Source organism: Hermetia illucens, chromosome 3, assembly GCF_905115235.1.
Source record: "Hermetia illucens chromosome 3, iHerIll2.2.curated.20191125, whole genome shotgun sequence".
NCBI lineage: Eukaryota > Metazoa > Arthropoda > Insecta > Diptera > Stratiomyidae > Hermetia > Hermetia illucens.
In genome coordinates, this window is record NC_051851.1 from 65,180,938 (window position 1) to 65,204,235 (window position 23,298).

The window sequence follows — 23,298 nt, forward strand, 5'->3', positions numbered from 1 at the left end:
TTCGGAATGGATGAATTCAAAGGTAATTGCTGGTATATTAGCATACATGAAACTTTATTATGATAATCATTCTTGGGTGCAAATGGATTAGGTGCGTTTATTCAGTTTTAATGATATACCGTTTTGATTCCAACACTTTTATGAGATCCGATAATAATCTCATCGGTATGAAAAGGGAACGTGTGCAGAAGGTACCGATTTGGTTTAGCTTAAATCGGTGGTTGATGAGCCGAATGAGTGATGAGCCACGGACATGGAGAAACGATATGAAATCATAATTATCTGCTCCGGAAAAACCCTATATTCATCTGTGCTTATACCGAGCATATACCAAACACCTCTTACAATTCAGGGAGCTTTACAGCGGCGCTCATAAATTACAGTGTCATTGGTATATCTCAGATTAATGGTGTAATTTATGCAAGCAAGATAATAATATACATTGAAGCTGATACGGGCAATGTTTGAGCCACAATATTATGTATTAATATACCGGGCAGGGATGTACATATATGAAACCATTTCATATCCTTTTGCTGATGAACAATATCCCGTATGTAGGTACCCTTCATGTTGTTGTTTTCGTTACAAATAATCCAGATCGGAGATAATGAACACATTTATCATCAGGATAGAACTAGATCAAATTTTAAAAGAATGCTGTTACGAAAAGCACGTTAATTACTCTCAATTTATGGACAGTGTGTGACTTATTAAATTGAGGATACCTAAGATGAACATCCAAGACGACTACTGTCACACATGGGGGCAGAGTATGCTTAGTTTTGACAGGAAAAATTTACATCATGCTCCTTGTCCTTGTTCCTAATTTTTTCTAGCTGCATTAGTCAATACAACTGGCACTGGTTCCAATCCCCACAAAGGAGGAATTGCATGATAAGACATCTGAGATTTCATTTCCTACTAAATCTCTGTGATCAGGTACGCCGAATAGTTCCACCGTGTTGAACCTAGAAAAAAACTTCAAAAGGTTTCAACATTCCTGAACGATCTTTGAAGTGATAAACGGATTGCTCGGTACCTACAATTCAGCTGGACTAATGATGCAGATAACGATGCGCCTGTGCTCTTCAACTGCAAGTTCGTCATCTAGCCTGCTATCCTTGGGATTTCATACTGTGTGTAGTTCGTCATTTTTCTGGTATGCCCCAGTTTTCCCATGTTCGAGAATAACTGGACATCTCCTATCAAGCAGATGGAAAGGACACTCCGAGCGCATTCTAAAAACTACCTTTTTTAACGCTGTGTAAGGTAATGTGGGTACGCCTTTCGATTTCTGGATCCACGTGAACTTCCATCAGACTTGCCGGAGAACATTATCACAACGCCGCAAGAGCCGGCCACACTTTCCAATATTGTGGTATATGTATAATATTCTAAGATTAAAAGAATTCACAGTCAGTTTACTGTGTATAGTAATTTATTTTAATGAAATTTATTTAACCAGTTATCGGAATGCGAAATATATTAGAGTTTAGATGTCAGATAGAGTCATCGTTATGATTTTCCAGTTAGGCCTACAGGCCTTCAAAGGTAAAACCTACTTCGAAAAGTACCAATCTAAACTTCACTCCCAGTAGCCATGTAGAATGTTAACCACATGGCTACTGGAGGAAAGTTGTACAACCTCTTCTGCATGTATCAACCTAATGCAGAACAGTGTTTGTTATTCGCTGCATGCACAGTTCTATATTTCTACTAAATTTCCTGTCAGTAGACATTACCGTTTCTGAGCAAAGGGCGTAACCTTTTGTTACCCTGCCTGTTTCGTGAGTAAAGTATTTAGATAAATCTGAAGCAAAAATATCTTACTAATTGTACCAGTAGTCCCCTCTTTAAATTTTGAAGCTTGTAGACATTCATCATAAAGCCCAACGGATAAGAACTGACTGACGACAACGACCTTTGTCCATCGAAAACCGCCTTTGATTGGTTTCTAATATGTGCACACATTCCTCGATAGCAATATCGAATGCCTCCCGAGTGTGTGTTCTTTCCAGTCTTAGCGAAAATTCTGAGATTCTGAGAGGCAGTTTCATTTTTAAAGGTTATGTGTAAAACAAAACCTTATTAAAATCGACTTGCTGCCTCTCCATCCATCACACGCATTTTTCTCGGAGACGGGCCTAGTGGCTATGAATGCTCACGCATACAGTGAGTTACACCCTTTTAGGTCGAATTTAAGGGGGGTGTAAACTTTTTTTTATCATATATAGTCATATGGGTATCAAATGAAAGGTTCCGATTAGTACTCTCCGAAGCCGGTCTTTGTTTTAACATTTACGGGAAATATGGGAAGCGCGGGGGGTTGAATGTGATTATTTATTTGACGGACTCGTAAACTACCAAACCCCAAAATCTGAAAAAAATCAGGAGGCTACCACTATATAGTATCTAGCCTCCGAAATAGTCTCCACATCGATATGTGTTCAAGTAAAGTTGATAATTGTATATTACTATATTTTTTAGTAATTGGCTGCGAAATCCCCTTTAAATTCATCCATCCACCATGTAGATGGGGCTATAGAGCATTTCCATGATCATTTTCGCATTATTCCACTTTAGGTGGTGTCCTTGTTCGCCCATATGCCTAGTTACTGGTGAGTTTATTTATATGTTCCATATATTTCATATGTTCCATTACCCGCGAGTGCGCCAATCTTTTAGTTTGCCCTGTGGCGCAGCAGGATTAACAACATTCGAAATTTATTCCGGATGTTGTTGAAAACGAGCGGATTGATGACGGGGAGTCTCGTTGTTTGGAGACAGAGGCACCGCATCTCTCTTCTGCTCCAACCGCTGGCGTGATCACACGCACTCTCGCATAGTAAAGTTTATATGAAGTGATTTTGCGAATGAGTCGCCTCTGCTTTATGAATCAGGAATTTTCAATTTTTAAGGTTTTGTTTGTAAAACAAAACCTTATTTACTTTTGCAGATGTTCAAACATATTTTAAGTAATAACGAATAAACAAACTGTATTTTGCTTTTCTTGATAATTTTTGTTGTCTTTATAAATAAATATATAAAAAGAAAGCGCACACTGAAACCAACTTTTCAAAAGGAAAACGATCAAGCAATTCTGAGCATATCAAATTCGGCGTTTCTTACTTTTTAAAGGAATTTCATACATTTTGTTTCCACGCAAAGAAAAATAAAAATCGCTGACCCAAAAATATTGTACCGGTCCAGGGAAACTCTGTGAAACTCAAAGTCCAAATTTACTTATTTATGCCGATATCTGCCTATAGCAAAGGTAGAAAATTTACCCAGAAAAGAGTATTTACACTAAAGCCCTACCCAAGCCAGATCGCAATCTGGTCAAAAGATCTTGTCCACCACGCTCTATTCTATCTTTGATGAATTGTAACCGGGTCCCTAATAAAAGGCCTCTTCTGGCGGAAACAATTTGGAATCGCTGTTTTCTAATCCGATTTTGAATACTATGAGAATGGAGATTGGCTAAAAAATGAGTTGAAGAAGTTAACCAACTCAAGATCAGGGAAACTGGCCAGTATATATGCTAAACAGTACACCAAAAAAAAATTATTTTAATTTTCAAGCCATGGTGGGGCAGAACTTGAAAGCTTAATCATTTTTTCGACAACAAGGACTAGGGTTAATTCATTGCATTCCGAAAGATGAGCGAATATCATGCGCATAACAAGAAAGGGCCGATTAACATTCAACTGGTGTTAGCTGAGAAGAAAAGCGGTTTCGCGAAAAGAGAGTTAAGTTGGTCTCGGAAAATTTTAAAAAGGTTAGTTGCCTCAGAAGAAAATCACGATCCGAGGGGCACGGTTGTTGAGAAAACGAGACATTTGCGCTAAAAAGTAACTAATACATGGGACCTAACTATACCAAAATGTCGTTTGTTCCCACGTATGTGGCCAAATTGCTAGTAAAAGAGAAAATGAGGATTCAGTTTGAAGTCGAGGAAAAGCTGGAACATCATTAAGAAAGAAATTCAGGATAGAGGAGTCTTCAAAATAGCCACAAAGAACTTATTCGAAGAAGCAAGTGGAAATATATAAGAAGTTCTCGAATAACTATTTTCAAATCACTGTCGCTATTTCAGCCGACCTTTGTTTGGTTTCCCACCAAATTAGAAGTTAAGTTCGGATGATATGATCATACTGCCGAAAGGGCTTTATTTGTAAGCATAGTGGGCATGTCACTGATCCTGTTGGACTGAATCTTTCAGTATCGAAAACCGCAAGATGGAGTTAATTACTGTTGGTCACTATCCCATACTAAGGGCGTTGTATTGTCGCGAGAATCAATATCATGGTAGAAATACTGTTAATGCGTGCATTAATATACATCTGGTGACAAATAGTTGCTGACAAAGTCGAATGGATTTAGCATAATTTCAATGATGTCGTGAGTGCCCTTATCAAAATTCGCGAATTCGATTAATTGAACATTTCACGGAACTGCCTTTGTCTGCGATACTGAAAAGGTTGTAATGTCTGCCAAAAGAACCGTCTTTTGTCCTTTCAACACTTATTTGAACAACAACAAACCACCCTCGCTTCCCACAGGGCTATCAGGACCTGTTGTTTCCCCACGGTTGAAAGAACTATACTGGGATAATACGGACCTTAAAAGAATAGTGGGAATACCCACTGATCATTGCAGGCCAAATAGCCGCATGAGGAAGCTATGTATCCAATGCCAATGTTCGCAGATTTTGTAAGAAGGATGATGAAACCACCACTCATTCTATTATTATTCTGGGCCAATACCTAGCACTTCTGCAAAGTAGGTTATGATACCTGGGAGACTAAATAGTATCAGATACTACTACCAGATACTAACTAACGTACTTCTCATTAACACAAAGGAACTGCTCGAAAAGACTTATTTCGTTTTATGTTCACTTCACTGAGACATAATCTTTCGAGATCAAAATATTGCATTTGATAAATTGCTTGCTGAGCTTGATGGCTTCGAGAGTTGGTTGGGCCACTTTATGGATTACGTTTTTAATTATAATATGTTTCACATTTAGACGACACTCATGATATTCGGTAATCGCATCTGAGAGATATCCAATTCGTGAAATCATTCCGATTTATGATAATTTGCAGCATTTCCTTTGATATCCTTTGATGCGTAGGATAACAACGACGTAGTGGTGTGATGCTTTCGTATTGCATGATTTTGCTGCAAGTGGCGCTATGAAAATGGTGAAAAGGGCGTTTGATCAGAATAAAATCGCAAGTTCGTTAGTGTGGAAAAGCAACGATACCTTTGCCACCATTATTGCATTGCCCGAAGCTTTTACCCTTAGGAGCGGGTAGCATTGAACTTTTTGCTGGCATAGACACAGAGTTCACAGGAGAAGCTGGTCTTTCGTCATATCGGGTAGATCTGTGATAGTAACTTCTTTTTCAATCGGTTGTAAAAATTTTGGTGTAGATGCGTCTCTTAAAAAGACTTCCTGAAAGTTTCTCCCTCTAAGAAGAGGACATACTATTGTATGTCACAGCTTTATGTGGCTTACATGGTCTGCACTAGTTTCGTCTTCCTTCAAGAACATTCGCTCAGCTCATTTCTCAGCAGCATTAGCCCTTATGCCGAGCGAAATGTTCAGTCAAACAGTATCAATCATAGTAGAGTTACCCCCGTTATACTTTGCTTATCCTTCTACATAACCTGTCTCATTAATTTTATTGTCATTTTACTGAGGATAATACTGAGTACATTGTCGGAAATTCTTTTCTTTAACAGGGCTTGCGATCATCACACCACATAATTCACGGCTAAATGAATATGCAGTTTTCCTATCAACATCATAATCTTTGGTTGGGCTGGGATATATAAAATTTCTGACAATTGGTTTCTTTTCTTCTATTCTATGCTAACTTACAAGAAGTGGCTTATACGCTATGATTGGAACGAATGCCAATTCCAGAAGCCAATGTTGTGTCAACTACCACACCCTTCTCGACGCGTCATTGCTTCCAAATCGTTCCATTCCAAACGGCTCTTTTATGGGAGCAAACAACAAAAGACACGTCCAGGCAAATCCAGACTAAGGAAAGGTGTTCGAGGTTTTCACAATTAATTTCATCTAATCTTTGCCTTGCTCTCTTGTCAAATTCGCGTGGCATACCTCATCGGAGTGTAATGATGTACTCAAGTCTTATCACATATGGTAGTGAATATCCTCTTGATGGAACCTAGAGCACCCCCACTTCTAACCTTTTTCGTTCCCGCTTCCCTCTACAAGTTTTCCTGAGAAACCTACAATCCTCATATACTGTTCAGTCCCAAGGGCAAACCTATTGTCGACCAATCAGGAGTGGATTCCACTGCATGGCATGGCGAGCAATACATTTGTCGCCCCTCTTAACCTATCCCCTTCTCACTTGTGATCAACACACCTACTGGTAACTGCCCCATAAGGCTACTCAGCCTCTAAAGTTAAAGCACAACGGGCATCCCTTAAAATTTCGCTAATGTTGGGAGAAGTTAGCATTATGTGGAGCATCGATATCGCCGATTCTCACATTCCACAATCGTAAACTGTTAAGTTAAAAGCAAAATTTGTTGACGGAGCGTTAGTGTGATACGAGGCGCGATAGCCATTTCCGAAACATGGAGAATTTCTAGAGTTCCAGGTTACTCCTCAAAATCTTTCAATTTGAGTTGCTTTTTAAGACAAGCAGAAAGTAATTCTACTGTTGCATTTTTTTGCTGGTTTTTAGTAAGAAAAACCAAAACAGAAAGGGTAAATTTTCCAGAAATCCCGAATAAAAATTGTTATTTAACTTATTGATATTTCGAGGACCAGTTATCCTCTTCTTCAATGATTATATCCTTACTACAGCTCTTTGGGGTGATAACCTGAGCTTGGTTACTATACTATTAATTCCGGTGGGGTTATTCCCTAAGACACCAAGGTATGACCCATTGAGACCCTGATATATGTCTATGCGTCTCCAAAAATGCTCCCCTTCTTGATGAAATCGATTCAGAATTCTCATTGAGCATTAATTTATTAATTGTATTTCTGTACTTCTGACGCGGGAAACACAACAGCGGACTGAACGCGTGCGTGCACAGTGAGAGAGATGCCAAATGAAGTTCATTACATGGACTTGCATGAATTCGTTTTGAGAACTGCGGAAGGCACTATTTGAGTTGCTAATTATTAATGTCACTTGCATTCGCCCTGTCGCTTCCATTCATAAAAATTGATTTTAAAGGTATGTGCACTCTTAGTGGCATTTAATTATATGAATTTCATAACATAAAATATAGAAAGATGCATACACTACGGCTTAAATTCAATTGTTATGAATGGAAGCGACAGGACTGATGCAAGTGACATAAATAATTACTACTTCCAACGCAAATAGTGCCCAGAGCAGTTCTAAAAACGAATCCATTTCAATTAGCTACATTGAAAAGTGACAGCCAAAAACGAAAAGCGCCGCCAAATTGCAAATAGCACAATCTGTCATCAGAACGAACCTTACCGACGTGGAGCGAGCTTTGCCGACCTGGAGTCTTGATAGTACATGGAAGCGGCGTGCATATTGGATCTTCTCTCGTGCACAATACGCACGCATCTTAACTGTCTTTCCCGCTTGTCTCTGTCTCAAAAACACCATCGATAATCTCTCGACACGGATGACACGGATGCGCTCATTTGCTACACTTTCTCGGCCATCCTTAAATTGCCTGGGCACACGCTTCATAATTTGCAAGCTTTTCATAAGGGTTGGAAATTAGCAAAAATGCAATTATCTACGCCTGGGATTGTGACGAAGTTATCAGTTACTATCTATCAACTATGTAACAACATCTGGGAACAATGCATACCTGAATTTGAAGTCTCGAAATTCCGGGAATTCTCCCGACGTTGACTAAATATTGACACAACCATTCGATTAAGGTTTTCGTGAATGTACGATCGCTGTCACTTGTAGTTTTCAAGGTTTTCCAAAAGTTCAAATCTAGTAACTTTTGATGAGAGGATTATGCGGAGAGACTGGATGTAAAAATATTTTTAATTTGCCACCTCTGATGTAAAACCATATTTCGCCTGCCTCCGTGATTAAATGAAATTTGCTTAAATCACCTCTAGAACTGAATACTACAGCAAAAGTGCCCTTCAAAAGAGAAGAAGAAGAGAATTCAGATATACTTACGATCATTCACGTGTTTCATTCAACCCTTTTTATTTGAAAATGATGAAAATTTCTTTCATTGAGTAACATGCTCCCGCAAATGTGTCTTGTGTCTGTCATCATCCTACGTCATTTCGCTCGTTGGAACCATATTTCCCAGCTTTTAAATCACGACCAGAATCTCTCACTGGAGCCGATTACTCGTATCCCAGCTGCTTAATCTTCTGGATAGAGCCTTTTTGCTTGGCTGGCCGTAAAACGAAAAAAAAAAATATTTTCCAAAAACTATAAACAGACTTTAATTGGAATCCAATTGCCCACTTTTCATCCGCTCATCAAGTTTACGATTAGCGTACTTTTTATTATTTTTCATTTTTATTTTTAGCTCCGCCACTCAGTCACTTCTGGAGGGGAGTGATAAATAAAATTTTCAACATTTTTTATATGGAAGAACTGGGATATGCAATGGGCACCGGCGAAAACTCATTTTGGCAGCAACTCCAGCAGAAAAGCGCTGGGTCATTAAATGGAAACATTTGAGAAAAAGTTGTTCCGTTCGCATTTATCACTCATCTCGAGCAACTAATGAGCCATAAAACAAAATGGGTTTTAAAATGGAATGCGTGCGAAGGGTGTGTTGCACGACCGCCTGGTGTCCTTTCGTCCGAGCTCTCATGAATGTTCAGTGAGAATTGCTTGCACGAATATAAATTTGCGTGGGAAGTGTGGTTTCTCAATCGAACGGAATAGCCTTACTGGCATTCCGCGCTGTCCACCGCCATTAAGTTGCGGCCTAACGACTACGCCGCCGTTTCTGCCATTTTATTATCAACTCCCATTAACTATTAATTTTTGGCAAGGTCGGGAGATAATCCAAGTTATTGTTCAACTATATGCCCTTGCGGGGATTGCCATTGTATCTGCCTGGGTGGGTGGGTTCATCTTGCTTGCGTATTGTTCGGATATCACCGCGGAGATAATTTCCTTCATTAGCGCATGAATGTAATTTTCTTAGTTCCTTTCTTACGTTCATTTTTCTTCCCTACTCTAATGTTTTTCCGGTAATTACAGCTTTGCCCAGGCAAATATGTTCATATTGCCGTGGTGGCGCCAGCTCTTGTGGAGTATCTTGTTTGGCGGCATGGTCATTGTGGCAACTGGAGGCAACCTCATCGTCATTTGGATAGTCCTCGCCCACAAGCGGATGCGAACGGTCACGAACTACTTTATAGGTGAGTAAAACTTTATTAGGATATCGTGACATTTGATGATTGTATGTATGGCTGCCTATTCCGAATTTCGTCAGTCAATTCATTCTTCATTCTCCGGTGAGTTGACACTTGTCTTCGATGAAACCGTACACCGAACGTGGAGGCAGACTTCCCTGAGCGAGTCCTTGTTGACGTGGTGAACAAGTTACCCCGGCCCCGACAACAGTGTGAACTTGAATTCGCCCCCCTGTTTCCAAGCAAGACGAACGCGACTCCGGAGTGATATCCCAGTTGTCGTTAAGTGGAGAGCCGATAATTATGGAACGCATTTGATTAGCTCGCGTTATTATATCATCAAATTAAGCGAACATGAATGTGGATAGAAAGTCATTAGCAAAAGTGAATGGGAAAACGGTCACAATTGGTCAGTTGTTCTGAGACTTGTTGGACATTTTGTGAATGTTGGGTTTTTTGCTTGCTGATTATTGCTCAAGCTATCAGTAAAGAAATTGATATATATGTATATGAGATGTTTCGGCTGTTATGCCCATTACGCCTCCAAATGAGCTGGCTTAGCGTAGGTGGACTCTTCAGTATTGATATGATGTTTATGAGTTTCAGAGAAGGTAATCAGTATCGAATTTAGTAATGCAGAAATTAGGGCGAATATTATACTGGGAAATAACTATTGACCATAAGAATTTACTAATTCTTTTCCATATTCAGCACGGCGAAAAGAATTCAATGAAAGTAAGGAGCCAGCTCAGGGTTATCTTAGAATGTTGTTATTGTCTGCACTGATAACAACATTGTTTCCTCTTTTATTTTACATATGACCTGACAAGGTTGAGTGGCATTGTGTTTCTTCTTTGACCCTTGTTCGTTCGGTAGCGGGGTTGATTCATCAAGGTCGGATTCACCGCTTTTCTCGGCCTTAGTTTAGCCTACGCAAGATAATAATGAGTGTAGGGGTATAAGATGGCCAGAATTATCTTTCCGCCACCTATTTCAAAACAGAAGAAGTGGCAAAAGTTAACTGGGTAATTCCCCTATACCTAAATACAGCAAGCTCAAGGCTTGAGTGCCGCAATTGAGGGAAGTAAAATTCACCACGAATTACATCCTCTTGATTATCTTTTCGCTATTGGTATCTTAACCTCATATAGATGGGCCTTTGTGATAGTCGTCAGTTTGCCAAAAGGGTTTCGTCATTTAAAGGGGGAAAGAAGGTCGTAAAATTAAAACTTAGGAAAATTCTTTTCTAAATTCAAATAGAATTCAGCAACGAGCTTAAATGTGAAAAGAAATCGATTCATAAAGTATTAAGAACTTCATGATTTATTCTTGAATCAGAAAATCGTTACAGGACCAACAACCCAGAATGTGTATAATTTAAAGCACGGACAACCCAAATACGATAGTCATAAAACTGCGTAGTCCCAGTAGGTTTAGGATAAATGGTAATGACATATGCATACCTGGTGTGCCACCTGATTTGCAAACGCAGAGTTGCATACGGCTTGGCGCGCTTCATAGGTTGCGGATAATGACATGATCCATCTGGTCAACTACGGATATTCCAGGTTAATCCTGTGAATAAGTAGCCGCGAGTAAGCAGAACGTTTCCTAGGTGTTTGTTTTCCTGTACCTATTCTTCCTTTTTGGGGGTGCAACCTCATTGAAAAATGAGTCGAGTTGACTGGTTCGTCATTACTCGTGGAAAGAAATTGGGGGCAATAATTTAAATTCTTGTAATGAGATCAGATAGGAAGACAAGACCCAACACGGAAGAACTAGTCATCGTATGGTTTGGACTAAACAACTAAATGACTTTATCGGTTGTGGATACTACCGTGTCACGTATTTGGAACGAAATGTCGCAGGGTATAGATATCGACTCCATGATGCGTCTGTTTGCTGGAACTAAGTCATGTTCCGGTACATAACGCTATCAATCAGTACCAAGTATTAATGAAATATAATTTAGTTGCCCTTCCAGCTACGCAACAAACATCTCAAAAGGGCAACCTGAATATTCCCTTTGTAAGAAACTCCACGAAGCCAATATTCAAAAATCGACCGGATTTCATGCTACATTCATAGAATTTCCGGAGATTTGGCCACAAACATCCCAAAACTGAGGTCTTCTTCGGGAACTAGCATCATCGCCGCCGCTAACAGGATTTTTAGTATTCATTCCGTCCGAGTTGCGAGTGACGGGGTTATTCGTCTTTACACAACGAAGAAAGGATACTGTAACATAAACTGTAATGTAAATACCTTGGCATATTGCAAGGAACAAAACCAGCTGTTTTAACTATTAAATCCAAGTTATTGAGGGACCTCGGCGGCATCCGGATCTTATGCTGATAGAGCGATAGCAAGGAAAAATAAGGTCATGGAGATTAACACCTTTGTCATTCTATATACGTTCGGTATGATTCTATATACGCCCGGTGTGATAAAGCGGAGTCACAATTATTTAAAACAGGCGAGTAAGGGAAGGAGGACTACCAGAAACAAATTTATCTTCATCGTGAGATTCTCATAGAGAAGAATCATCACCATCATCAACGGCGCAACCGTATCCGGTCTAGGCCTGCCTTAATAAGGAACTCCAGATATCCCGGTTTTGCGTCGAGGTCCACCAATTCGTAATTCCTAAAAGCTGTCTGGCGTCCTGACCTACGGCATCGCTCTATCCCAGGCAGAGTCTGCCTCGGCTTCTTTTCCTACCATAGATATTGCCCTTATAGACTTTCCGGGCTGGATAATCCTCATCCATACGAATTAAGTGACCCCTCCACCTGTGTCATGGTGTCGCTCATAGATTTTGCCGTTATATAGGCTACGGAATCGGCCATCCTCATGTAGGGGCCGAAAATTCTTCAGAGGATTCGTCCCGCGAACGCGGCCAAGAGTTCACAATTTTTCTTCCTAAGAACCTAAGTCTCCGAGGAATACATGAGGACTGGCAAGATCATTGTCTTGTACAGTAAGAGCCTTGACCCTATGGTGAGACCTTTCGAGCGAAAAAGTTTTTATAAGCCGAAATAGGCTCTGTTGGCTGCCAACAACCGTGCGCGAATTTCATCGTCGTAGCTGCTATCGGTTGTGATTTTCGACCCTAGATACGAGAAATTTTCAACGATCTATCTCCTATCTTCGTTTTCGTTTGATCAGTCCGACTCCATGTTGTTCGTTCTTTTGGTTTTGGCGCTGGCGTTGCCATCATTTACTTCATTAATGTGCAGCCCAAGATCTCGCCTCCATTGCCGCCTGCTTGATCTGGATGAAGGAAGACTGTACATCTTGGGTTGTTCTTCCAATGATGTCGATATCGTCAGCGTAGACCAGTACTTGGGTGGACTTAAAGAGGATGATGCCTCTCGCATTTACCTCAGCATTACGGATCACTTTCTCGAGGGCCAGGTTAAAGAGGACGAATGATAGGGCATCCCCTTGTCGTAGACCGTTGTTGATGTCAAATGGTCTTCAGAGTGATCTTGCTGCTCTTATCTGGCCTAGCAGAATGGTCAAGGTCAGCCTAGACAGTCCAATTTCGTCGGGATACCGAATTCTTTCATGGCCGTGTACAGTTTTACCCTGGCTATGCTATCATAGGCGGATGAAAAATGGTGCAACTGATCTCCATATTCCAACAGTTTTTCCATAGCTTGCCACAGAGAGAAAATCCGATCTGTTGCTGATATGCCTGGAGTGAAGCCTCTTTGGTATGGGCCATTGATGTTCTGGGCGTATGGGGTTATCCAGGCTAGCTAGATAGAGGAGAATATCTTATAGATGGTACTCAGTAACGCGATACCTCTTTAATTGCTGCACTGCGTGATATCCCCCTTTTATGTATGAGACAGGTAACGCCTCGTTGCCAATCGTCAGGCATTGATTCGCTGTTCCATACTTTGAGCATCAGTTGATGAACCACTTGGTGTAATTGGTCGCCTCCATATTTAACCAATTCGGCTGTAATTCCATCGGCTCCTGCCAACTTATGATTTTTAAGCCGATGAATTGTAGAGACTGTTTCTTCTATGCTTGGTGGTGGCAGCATTTGTCCGTCGTCTTGAGTTGCCGGGATCTCCAACGCGGCGATATTTTGGTCGCTGAGCAGTTCATAAAAATGATTTTTTTTTGCGGCTGGGGCGAAGTATGTCTGTGGCCGTATCAATGATAACGATTTTCAGGTGATTGTGAAGATCATTCGTTGATGCTTCATCTCCACGATTTCTGTTGACTGCGGTTATTGTGGCATCCATTTCGCCCTTATCGGTGTGGCGGAGGGCTGTTTTGTGAATGACTTCGGTATTCATTCTCGCCTGACTGGCAGAGGGGATTGTATGTGGTGTCGTAATTCGAGCTCGGAGAGGGTATCGGCTAGCTGCTCAGCAGCATTCGGTCTGTACAGGGAGCGCATGTTTCATGAGAAAATGCGCAAATCGTTAATCCGTTCACGTTTCCGTGTAAGGTTTAAGGTAGTGGAGCTGGTAGTGTTGATTCAGCAGGCGTTTCCCAGGTTCCATCTTGAATACCAATCCACGTTTCGCTCTGGGGCCTGTAGTACAGGTCCGCAGAGAAGAATCCTCTAACTAATTATGTATACAAAATTACCGTCGTCTTACATACCGAATTGTCTTACTTGATTTTAGGGAGCAGAGAATAGGATTGCATATCGAATGTAACTTTAGCCCCACCGAAGGTCCACATAATAAAATTGTTCTTCCAGGTATTGTCATCGAAATCTCCAATAAATGGAGACAATGTTGATCATATTAGGACCCATCTAGCTACGCTTCTCAAGAGTGTAGCCGGTGCGTTAAACTGGAGTTCTGCTGAAAAACAATATGATATGAGGCAGATATAGAGGCTACGAAAGATTCAAATAATCGCATTTATAATCTCTATGTTCGAACTTAGGGCCGGACTATATATGAAGATACAAAAAGTTGTCATCCTTGTAACTTGTGTTGTAATCCGAAGAGTCATGTACGGCAAAAGTCTGGTTTATCTGGCTCTCTATCTATAATTTGTGCTGTTCTGAACCATGTGTCCATCCATGTGTCACTGAAGATATGATAATCCTGGTTAGCAATTTCTTGTTAGTGCGATCCGCGTTTGAAACATACCGCGCCTCTTCCTACAACTCCTTTTGACTGATCTTTCCCTGTGTTTGATTGACTTTTCGCTGTGTCAATGTTACTGTTGATGTAGAGTGTACATGGCGGGAGAAAAATGAGGCCAACGTTTAATAAAGAGAGAGCGTGAGTCCTACCAACTTATCGTGAAGCAACTGTCTGCACTGTCCGGATGGCTTAAGTAGTAACCGCACTGGGTTATCATAGCGGAAGGCCATGATTCAAATCTCACTGATCGCAGAGGGATTTGTTATCGTGATGGGATGTCGGATACCAATCGACTCAGCTGTGAATGAGTACCTGAGTCAAATAAGGGTAATAATCTCGGGGGCAAGGGAAGTTTAGAAATATAAGCCTCATTTACGTTCACGCCCCTACGAAGGAAACTGCAGAGTCGAAGAAGGATACCTTTTTCGAAGCAGTTGAGCAGGCTCTAGAAGCCTGAAGATTTTAACAGTCAAGTTTGGACGGAGCCCGTATTCAGGCGATACGTCGGCTCCCATAGCTTACATAGGGATACCAATAATAACGGACTGCGGATTATTTAGTTAGCAGTATCCTACGAAATAGTTGTTGGAAGCATCTGGTTTGCGCGGAAAATGGTTCACAAGCATATGTGGGTCTTTCCTGACAGGACTACTTTCGACCAAACTAACCACGTGCTGATTGAACGCCGCCACCTCTCTTCCTCGATGAATGTCAGAACATCTAGGGGACCAATATAGACTCGGATCACTATCTCGTTGGCGTAATATTCCGGGCTCAAATTGCAACACCACTTCCAATCCCCTCTGACAATCAGATCAGAGTTAACACTGAAGCCATTCACACCACCTCCGCAACACCTACAAGGCTGAAATGGATGCCGCGATAACCACAGTCAGCAAAGATCCTGGAGATGAACCTTCAACAAACGATCTTCACAATTACCTGAAGAACCTTTATAATAACCTTTATAATTAAGGCCACAAACATACTTGGTCCCAGTCGCAAAACGAGTCGGAACTGCTAGTTCGATGATGAATGTAAACTAGCAACGGAGCGGAAGAATGCTGTATACCGCGTAATGTTGCAACCTCAAAGAACCCGGACAAGAAGTTCATCGAACGCAGAAGCGACTTCACAGACAGAAAAAGAAGCCTGGGAGAACCAACAGGTCTGTGAACTCGAAAAGTATAGTGAGGAACCGCACCAGGCGCGGAAGTTTTACCAAAAAATCCTGCCAAAATAAAGAGGCAAATCGGATTTCCGACGGAATGGGCATATTGGAGCGATGGGTTGTGTATTTTGATGAGCTGCTCAATAACCAAAATATCGGCGAGTTGCACAACACAAATCCACCCGCATGAAAATCATAATTCGCCAGGAACCGGTGGAATTATAGCCGAATTGGTTAAATATGGAGGCGACCAATTACACCAAGTGGTTCATCAACTGATGCTCAAAGAATGGGACAGCGAATCAATGCCTGACTACTGGCAAAGAGGCATTATGTGTCTCATACATAAAAGGGGACGCACTGCAGCAATTATAGAAGTATTACGTTGCTGAGCACCATCTATAAGATATTTTCCGCTATCTTACTAAGCCGGATAACCCCATACGCTAGTAGTAATAGACCAATCACGCCTTGTGATTTCAGTAGGTGCGATAGGGATAAGATGCGTTGTTAGGCCCCGCCCTAAAATGTCCAATCGCGTAAGATTTGTATGGGGAACCGGTTGTTTATGGGGCGGGGCGTTTGGTATTATTGGTCATAAGGGCGGTGTTGCAGCGTGAAGGTTGGATTTTTTGAAGGTTGATTTCTTGTGTTGGGGTTCCGATTTGTTGGGATATGGAGAATATTTTGGTGTGAGGTTTGTGGGATATGTTTGAAAAAAGTGTTTTTGAGCTGTGGAGGGCCCTTAAAGAGTCGTCTGTTGGGGTGTGTTTTTTTCTCGAATTTGCAATTGATGATTTTATATAAGGGTGGTGTTGCATTGTGAGAGTTGTGTCTTGTAAAATTTATACTCTGATGGTAAACCTTTTAATTTGGTTTTTTATGGAGTATGAAGATAGATTTGGTGAAATACTTTTGAAAAGAATTTTGCATGGTAGTGACCCCCTGAGCATCGGTGCATAAAGAAAATGGTTTGAAAGAGGGATGTGGGTAAGACAGGTTTTCGATCGTGATGCGAGGTGTTTGGTTGCTGCAATGATGGCTGCCTGTTGCTGATTGGCTGGGGATAATGGGCATGAGATGCTGTGGTGTTGCCGGGCAGGTTAATTTTGCGTGGAAGATTGTGAGGGGGCTGAGTCGATGGAAGAAACACAACATTGTCGTCTCGCTTTTATTTTCACGAGGCATGTGGATAGTAGAACGGGTGGAATCTAGGTGGATGTTTGCATGGAGGTTGAGAAGAAGGATTAGACAGTATATTGTTATATCGCTTTTATTTGCGCAGAGCATGTGAATGGTAGAACGGGTAGGATCTAGTGGCGGTAGTGTTGTCAATGGGACTTTATACCTCGCCTTAAAATACTCTGTCAATGAACATTTATCTCGACCTGTTAGTATTTTTGAATAAATGAAACAAGTTCACATATTTGATTTAAAATCTTTATTATCATACTACTACATTGTATATCAAAATTATTTCCACTTGTGAAATATCAATATACCATTGCCAAGTGAACTTATGCATAGTGCATGTGGTCGTCTTGTTGATGAAGGTATCATAAGCCACCATGTTAAAATTTAATCATCCATTTACAATGATGGGTATGTGGTAAGACGACCTTTATACAAAATCTTTTGAATAATATAATAAGGAGCACTGCTGTCGCGTGTACCGTTTAAGAACACTGAATATTTGGAGTATATCCCAGATGAGTTCACAAACAAGACTAAGGATCCCACTTTAATCGTGTCGGATGATATGATGTTAAACGCATCTTCAAAGCAGGTATGTGAACTTTTCACTAAGGGTTCACGTCATCGCAACTTCTCTGTGATCTTAGTAACACAGAATGTATTTCATCAAGGGAAGTTTTGTCGCGACATATCGCTTAATTGTAAATACCTAGTTGTATTCAAAAACCCACGAGACAAAAGACAATTTCACCATTTAGCTAAACAGATTATACATATATATTATATTAAGATATATTTAATAAGAGATTTCTTACATGTTATTGCTCGTCAAGTAGTCTGAAAAATAATAATAATAGTATCGAAAATGAAACGTGTAAAGGCCAACAGGCATATACTATATGTTCTAAAGAACGCTAAATCATGTTTGAGAAACGCTATATTCAAGAATGCCGATGCTGACGTAATTAAAACTATTTGCGAAATAGCACTAAACACTTTGAAAGGTAACCATACACCATGCAGGAAAGCATTTAGCAGACTTTGCAGGTATAAAAACAATATGCGAAAGTTGGCTGAGCAAAATTGTCTGTCCCGAGACAGAGGAAAATCCTGATACAGCAAGGTGGATTTGTTCCTGTACTGTTAGGAAGTCTTGTTTCGGGTGCTATAGGATCTACTATTCAGTGGACGTGGAGAAAAGTAATGCACTTAACAAAATGCTTTTATTACCATCCGAGGCATACGAAAACCTTAAAGAAATTATTGAAGAGTCAAATAATCGAACCTTGTTTGATAAGGCAATGGGTAAAATTCTGAAGGACAAAATCTTCCTGATAAGGTTAAATGGTACAGCTATAGAAATGAGTTAATGAAATTTCTAAATACAAAGAGAAAAGGAAGACATGTTTTAGACGTAAAGTCATCAACTAGTAAAGGAATGAGGAAACAGAAAGGTCTACGAGATAACCAAACCCAGACAAGACTGATTTTTCGAAAAGATTTATCAACACAGACAACCTCAGAGAAGGTACCATTCTTGACCGAGAACAGTTACTATGAGCTAGAAGAGGTAACACCACCAAGGAAATCCCTCTCACCAGCATCTAAACGACGATTATCAGCAAGAAGTATGGCTAAAAACCTTCATCCAATGAAAGTACAAAAAACTATCGTAGATAAACCTAACAGGGGTATTATAGAATAATTACTGCCGATGACGGATTAACTCAGTATACCGTCCCTGCGGAAGTGAGTCCGGATGAAGTTCTCAGTGCTATGGAGAGGCTGGAGGAAGGCGACCGGGGAGAATATAAAAGCGATCTGAAGGGAGCTATCGGAAAGAGTACCTCAAAACCATCGCGGTTAAATCCTGGTCAATATGAGCTAGCTTTTCCAGCAAAAAAATCTGCTCGTCAAAGTGAAAGTTTAGAAAGTAGAAGAGAACGAGGTTCTAGTGTTCCGGATTTTGAGTGGGAGAGAATATAAAATACAAGAGATGCCAGTCAATGTGGGTAATAATAATAATGAGTTTTACATCTCACTTCTAAGCAATAGTTCTCTATCTTTTTACCCTGATAATGTGCAAGGTCGATTTCTGGCTCTGTAATCTTACCGATACCTGGTGTGTTGGGATTTCGGAATTAGCATTGCCTGCCCAAAAAATACGGAAGAAAAGGTTTACCAGTGAGACAAATAAGCTAAGTGATAAGAAGAGAGTCAGATGCGATTACCCTAAAGAAGGAATAGCCGGAGGTGAGCCCCTGGCATTGAGAATTGTGTTAAATTTTGAGGATTTCCATGGATCGCTTAACTGGACATCAAAGCAACTCAGTGAAATAAGCAATGGGGATGGAACAATTCATTTCTCTACGTTCCTTTCATCTTTTTTTAGTAGAATTGAGCCTGCCGAGTTAAGGAGTCTGGGTGTAGGAAGAGCTAAAGAGAGAGAAGGCGTGTAGAAGCCGATTTAGTACATGGAGTTATAGTTGGAGCTTCTTATGAGAAACTGCTATTGCTATTGTAGAGAAAGTTGTCTTGCAAAATTATACTTACCCCTCTATTGAAAGCTTCACTGACGTGATTATCGGTCAAATTCCGAAGGAGCGGAGAAATCGCGATAGCTTGCAGTCTTTAATCGTTTTGGGAAGTTCTTTACCTGCACCACCTAAATTTCCTGATAAAATGAAATCTATTGATACTTTGGAACTTCAATGGCCAGGACTATGTATTCAGCTGAAAATTAAAAAAATCATTACCTTTACGGAGTAAATTTAGCGATTTTATGAAAATTTTGCTAGCGAGCATACATTTTAATGATGAAAAGTTTAGCAATGAGGAAAGAAAAAAGAAAATCCAGCTATTCAAGATGTTATTATTAGCACACATTGAAAAGTTGAAACAAAAATCACTTGATGGAGAGCCTGTAAAATGGCGAGAATCTGAAATAGACAGTACTATCGTAGAAGCTCCGTAAGAGAAGGAAAGTGGCGGTGATTATAAAACCATTAAAATAGCAAAAGATACTGAGGCAGACAACCTTAGAGATTTCTTCACAGACTTCTTTTTACAGATACCTAAAAATAAACGTAATGCCGATGCTATAATATCGGAAATAAAAGACAGTTTCGATAGTTTGGAGTCTAAAAAAGATGGCGATGATGATGCCGCAATGTGGGGGAAGTTCGAAATATTGGAAAAAAATATTCATCGTATGATAGAAAAACTAGGACATGAAGCATCCCCAATATCTGAAAAAATTCATGAAGAATACACTATGATAATAATCGAATTGTTTATCGAAAGCTGTTAGTGAACTTACTGGAAAAATTGATAAAAAGTCCTCATGGGAGGGATCATGGGGAGGATTTTAGTAAAAAACTGTCAATGATGCTAGATAAAATTCGAAATTTGGAAGAAGAAGTTAGTGGAGTATCGAAGGATTCTTCATCAGAGTCAACTACTAGTCCTAGTGAATATAATGATGGAGGGCTGATCTTCATCTCCAGTGATGTTGTTACAAGACCGCGAATAATTGGCAATAGATTGGTCCGATGCCTACGTGTAATACCATCGGAAGAGTGTGGTAGAATGCTAAAATTTGAGCATATAGAGTATCATCCGATCGAAAATACATTTATTGAAAGCATTGCTATAGAAGTAACTAAACAACAAGGTGAAATAGTAGCATTCCATTCAAGGGATCTTCCAACTTATCTCACGTTTCACTTTAAACGGCGATAAAGTATAAATATACTGCTTGTATTTTAGTTCAGCATACAGTAGTTTAAAGATACCAGAGGGTTTAATTATTTAGTCATAAAATGAGCTCTACACGCTACTATCTAATTCAAAGTGGCGGTAATTCACACTTACATCGAACATCTAATATTAGAAAGGATGGTAGAGGGGTTGGTAGTTTCTTTAGAGGTTTAGCGAGATATGGAAACCCCGTAGTTTCCGCGGGTAGAACAACCTTGAAAAGGCATGCAGTAAAAGCTGGTAAGGCGATACTATCCGAGATAGGTAAGAAGCATATAAGATCAATTCTAAGGGGACGGGGTCAAACTGATGTACGAGATCTAGCCCAAAAAGGTATAAATAAACTCTACAGGGATTTAGACACTGTTGTTATTAATAATCGGTCAGCATTAAAAAGAACTAACCCTTTCAAGGTTAAAAAATCTAAAACAAAATCTAAACGTAAGAAATATTCAAAAGGTAAAAAAGTAATTAGAAAATCTCAGTCAATTAAACGAGGAAAAAAACCGAGAAAAAGCCTGCGAAATCTGAATTAGATCTTTTTTCTAATTCACGGCTACAAAGCAATATTTTAAAAACCGAGGAAGTAGCATACAAACCCATAGCAGGTGATCGGTGAGTTACCCAGCTTGATAGTTTTCGATATGGTAGACAATGAGGCATATGCAGGGAAACGTACAAAAAACTCATATAATTTCAAGCATAATAATCTGGTGAGATTCAACCGATCCGTTAACGGACTGCAAATACCAAACCAACCTTTAGAATTCGACTTTTCAAGTGAAAAACATATTAGTACACGTGGGTATCTGACATTATCCAAGGGCACTGGAATACATTATTCCGATAGAGAACACCAGATTTCAAAACAGTTTTTCGAAAATGGAGCGTTCCTGTTAGCATTCGATCTGACCCCTGACAACTCATACAATTCAACATGTGGAAGTCTTTTGAATCAAGGCACAATAAGGATCGAGGGACGATTCAGAGACTCTCTAAAGAAAAGCGTGTCATGTATTGTATATGCGGAATATGATGGTAGCATCGAGGTGGACAAAGCTCGCAATGTTTACACGAGTTTCTAAAATCTATATATAGACCCGACGGTTGACTGTTTTTACCATACATTCAGATAAAGTTAAAAAGTATCGTTCGCTGTTATAATGACAGAAAATAAATTATTCTCAAAAGAAGTCATCTTCAGATACCCGAATATAACCAGCAATGCTGTGGGTGTAAAGTTTTCCACGATTTTTGTTCGAGATGCAAACGCAAAGGATTTCTCAAAAAACTATGTAACAGCTCACTCAAAGGTTATTAACACTGAATCTTGCACTCAATCTGGACAGGAAGGAACACGATCGAGCTTAGATCAGCGTTACAAAGAAGCAAGGTGACACAAAAATATTTTAGAAGCGTATTTCCATCCAATCGTCTTCCAGCTCGAGTGAAGAAACCAGCCTGTATTATAGCCAATACTCATCCATCATACAAACCTGGCAGTCATTGGGTAGCATTCTTTTTTCCGACAGAAGGACCCGCAGAATACTTTGACTCATTCGGAAATTACCCCATACGCAAATTCTTCCGCGATTTTTTATTGGCAAATTCGAAAACATTTATCAATAATAGGAAACGTCTCCAAGGACCGTTCTCATCAACATGTGGACCTTACTGTTGTATGTATATATACACACGCTGTAAAGGAAAAAGCCTCAGATACTTTCTAAGAAAGTTTTCATCACGCAATCTATATGTAAATGACAATAGAGTTGTATAGACATTTCTTAAAGTATACTTGAAAGGCAACTCTCAAAATAGTGGCATCAGTCATAAGCGACAACACAGGGCTCTGGTTGAAGGTATAAAAGTGTAGATGAATTTTAAAACTATGATTAGTTCACCTTTAAATTTATCCGGAATGAAACCGCTTCAGAAACAATCGCGTCGTGAGATGAAAGTTACAAAACAATCCAACGGTCGAAAATCCGAAGTGCCTGGTGAAAAAGTGCTATTAAATTATACCTACTTCCTGGATGGCTGTCAGAATCGGAAGGTTATGCTGGGTTTTGATCCGTCAACTTTTGAGGCTAAAATTGTTTTCCACTTGCACGGCCGATTTCCACTGGCAACTAATTATATTGGCTGGATTCCTATTTACGACTACCTGGAAGGCTGAAAGAGGAGACTGGAGAAAACATACCGGAAAACCAACTTGGTCTACTGAAGAAGTTTAAAATTCCCGTAGGCAAAGGTAGTATTCAACTACGATTATTGGAGCTACTTACCTTGTACGAGATGATGGATTTCTTTAATATTGTCATGTTTCACAACAATAACGCGTCTGAAAGTGTGAAGGAATATTTCAACCAATATGCTGTCAGATGTCGAGATAAAAATATAATCAAGCTGACTAACGAGGACTTTTTCATACCTTCAAAAACTTGCTATGTACATTTAAATTGTTCGAGACTTTTTTACGAAGTACCAATATTTTTTGGAATACAAACATCATTTTTAGTGTTGTTGGTTTAGAATAAATAAAACAAGTTTATAAATAAATAAGAAACAAGTCGGAATACCGGAAGCTCAAAATAATTCTCTGGGACCCAATTCATAAGAACTTATTTTGTTGTGGTATTGACGAATTGATATGT

At 39.9% G+C, this 23,298-nt stretch overlaps 1 protein-coding gene and 1 long non-coding RNA gene across 8 annotated transcripts in view; one reads left to right on the plus strand and one right to left on the minus strand.

The window, feature by feature from the left end:
• LOC119652680 (tachykinin-like peptides receptor 99D) overlaps positions 1 to 23,298 on the plus strand; it is a 321,905-nt gene that overhangs the window by 87,093 nt on the left and 211,514 nt on the right. For all 7 annotated transcript variants that reach the window (XR_005249576.1, XR_005249577.1, XM_038056952.1 and 4 more), the window contains one exon: positions 9,237 to 9,397. Coding sequence is in view for 5 of the 7 variants with exons in the window: in XM_038056952.1 (XP_037912880.1) it covers positions 9,237 to 9,397 (161 nt within the window). In the remaining 2 variants the exon portion in view is untranslated. The remainder of the gene's footprint in view (positions 1 to 9,236; positions 9,398 to 23,298) is intronic.
• Positions 1,057 to 8,485, minus strand: LOC119652682. The gene is made up of 4 exons (XR_005249579.1): positions 8,187 to 8,485; positions 7,858 to 8,131; positions 7,512 to 7,788; positions 1,057 to 1,397 (listed from the first exon to the last, which is right to left on the minus strand). It is a non-coding gene; the product is annotated as an uncharacterized LOC119652682 (long non-coding RNA).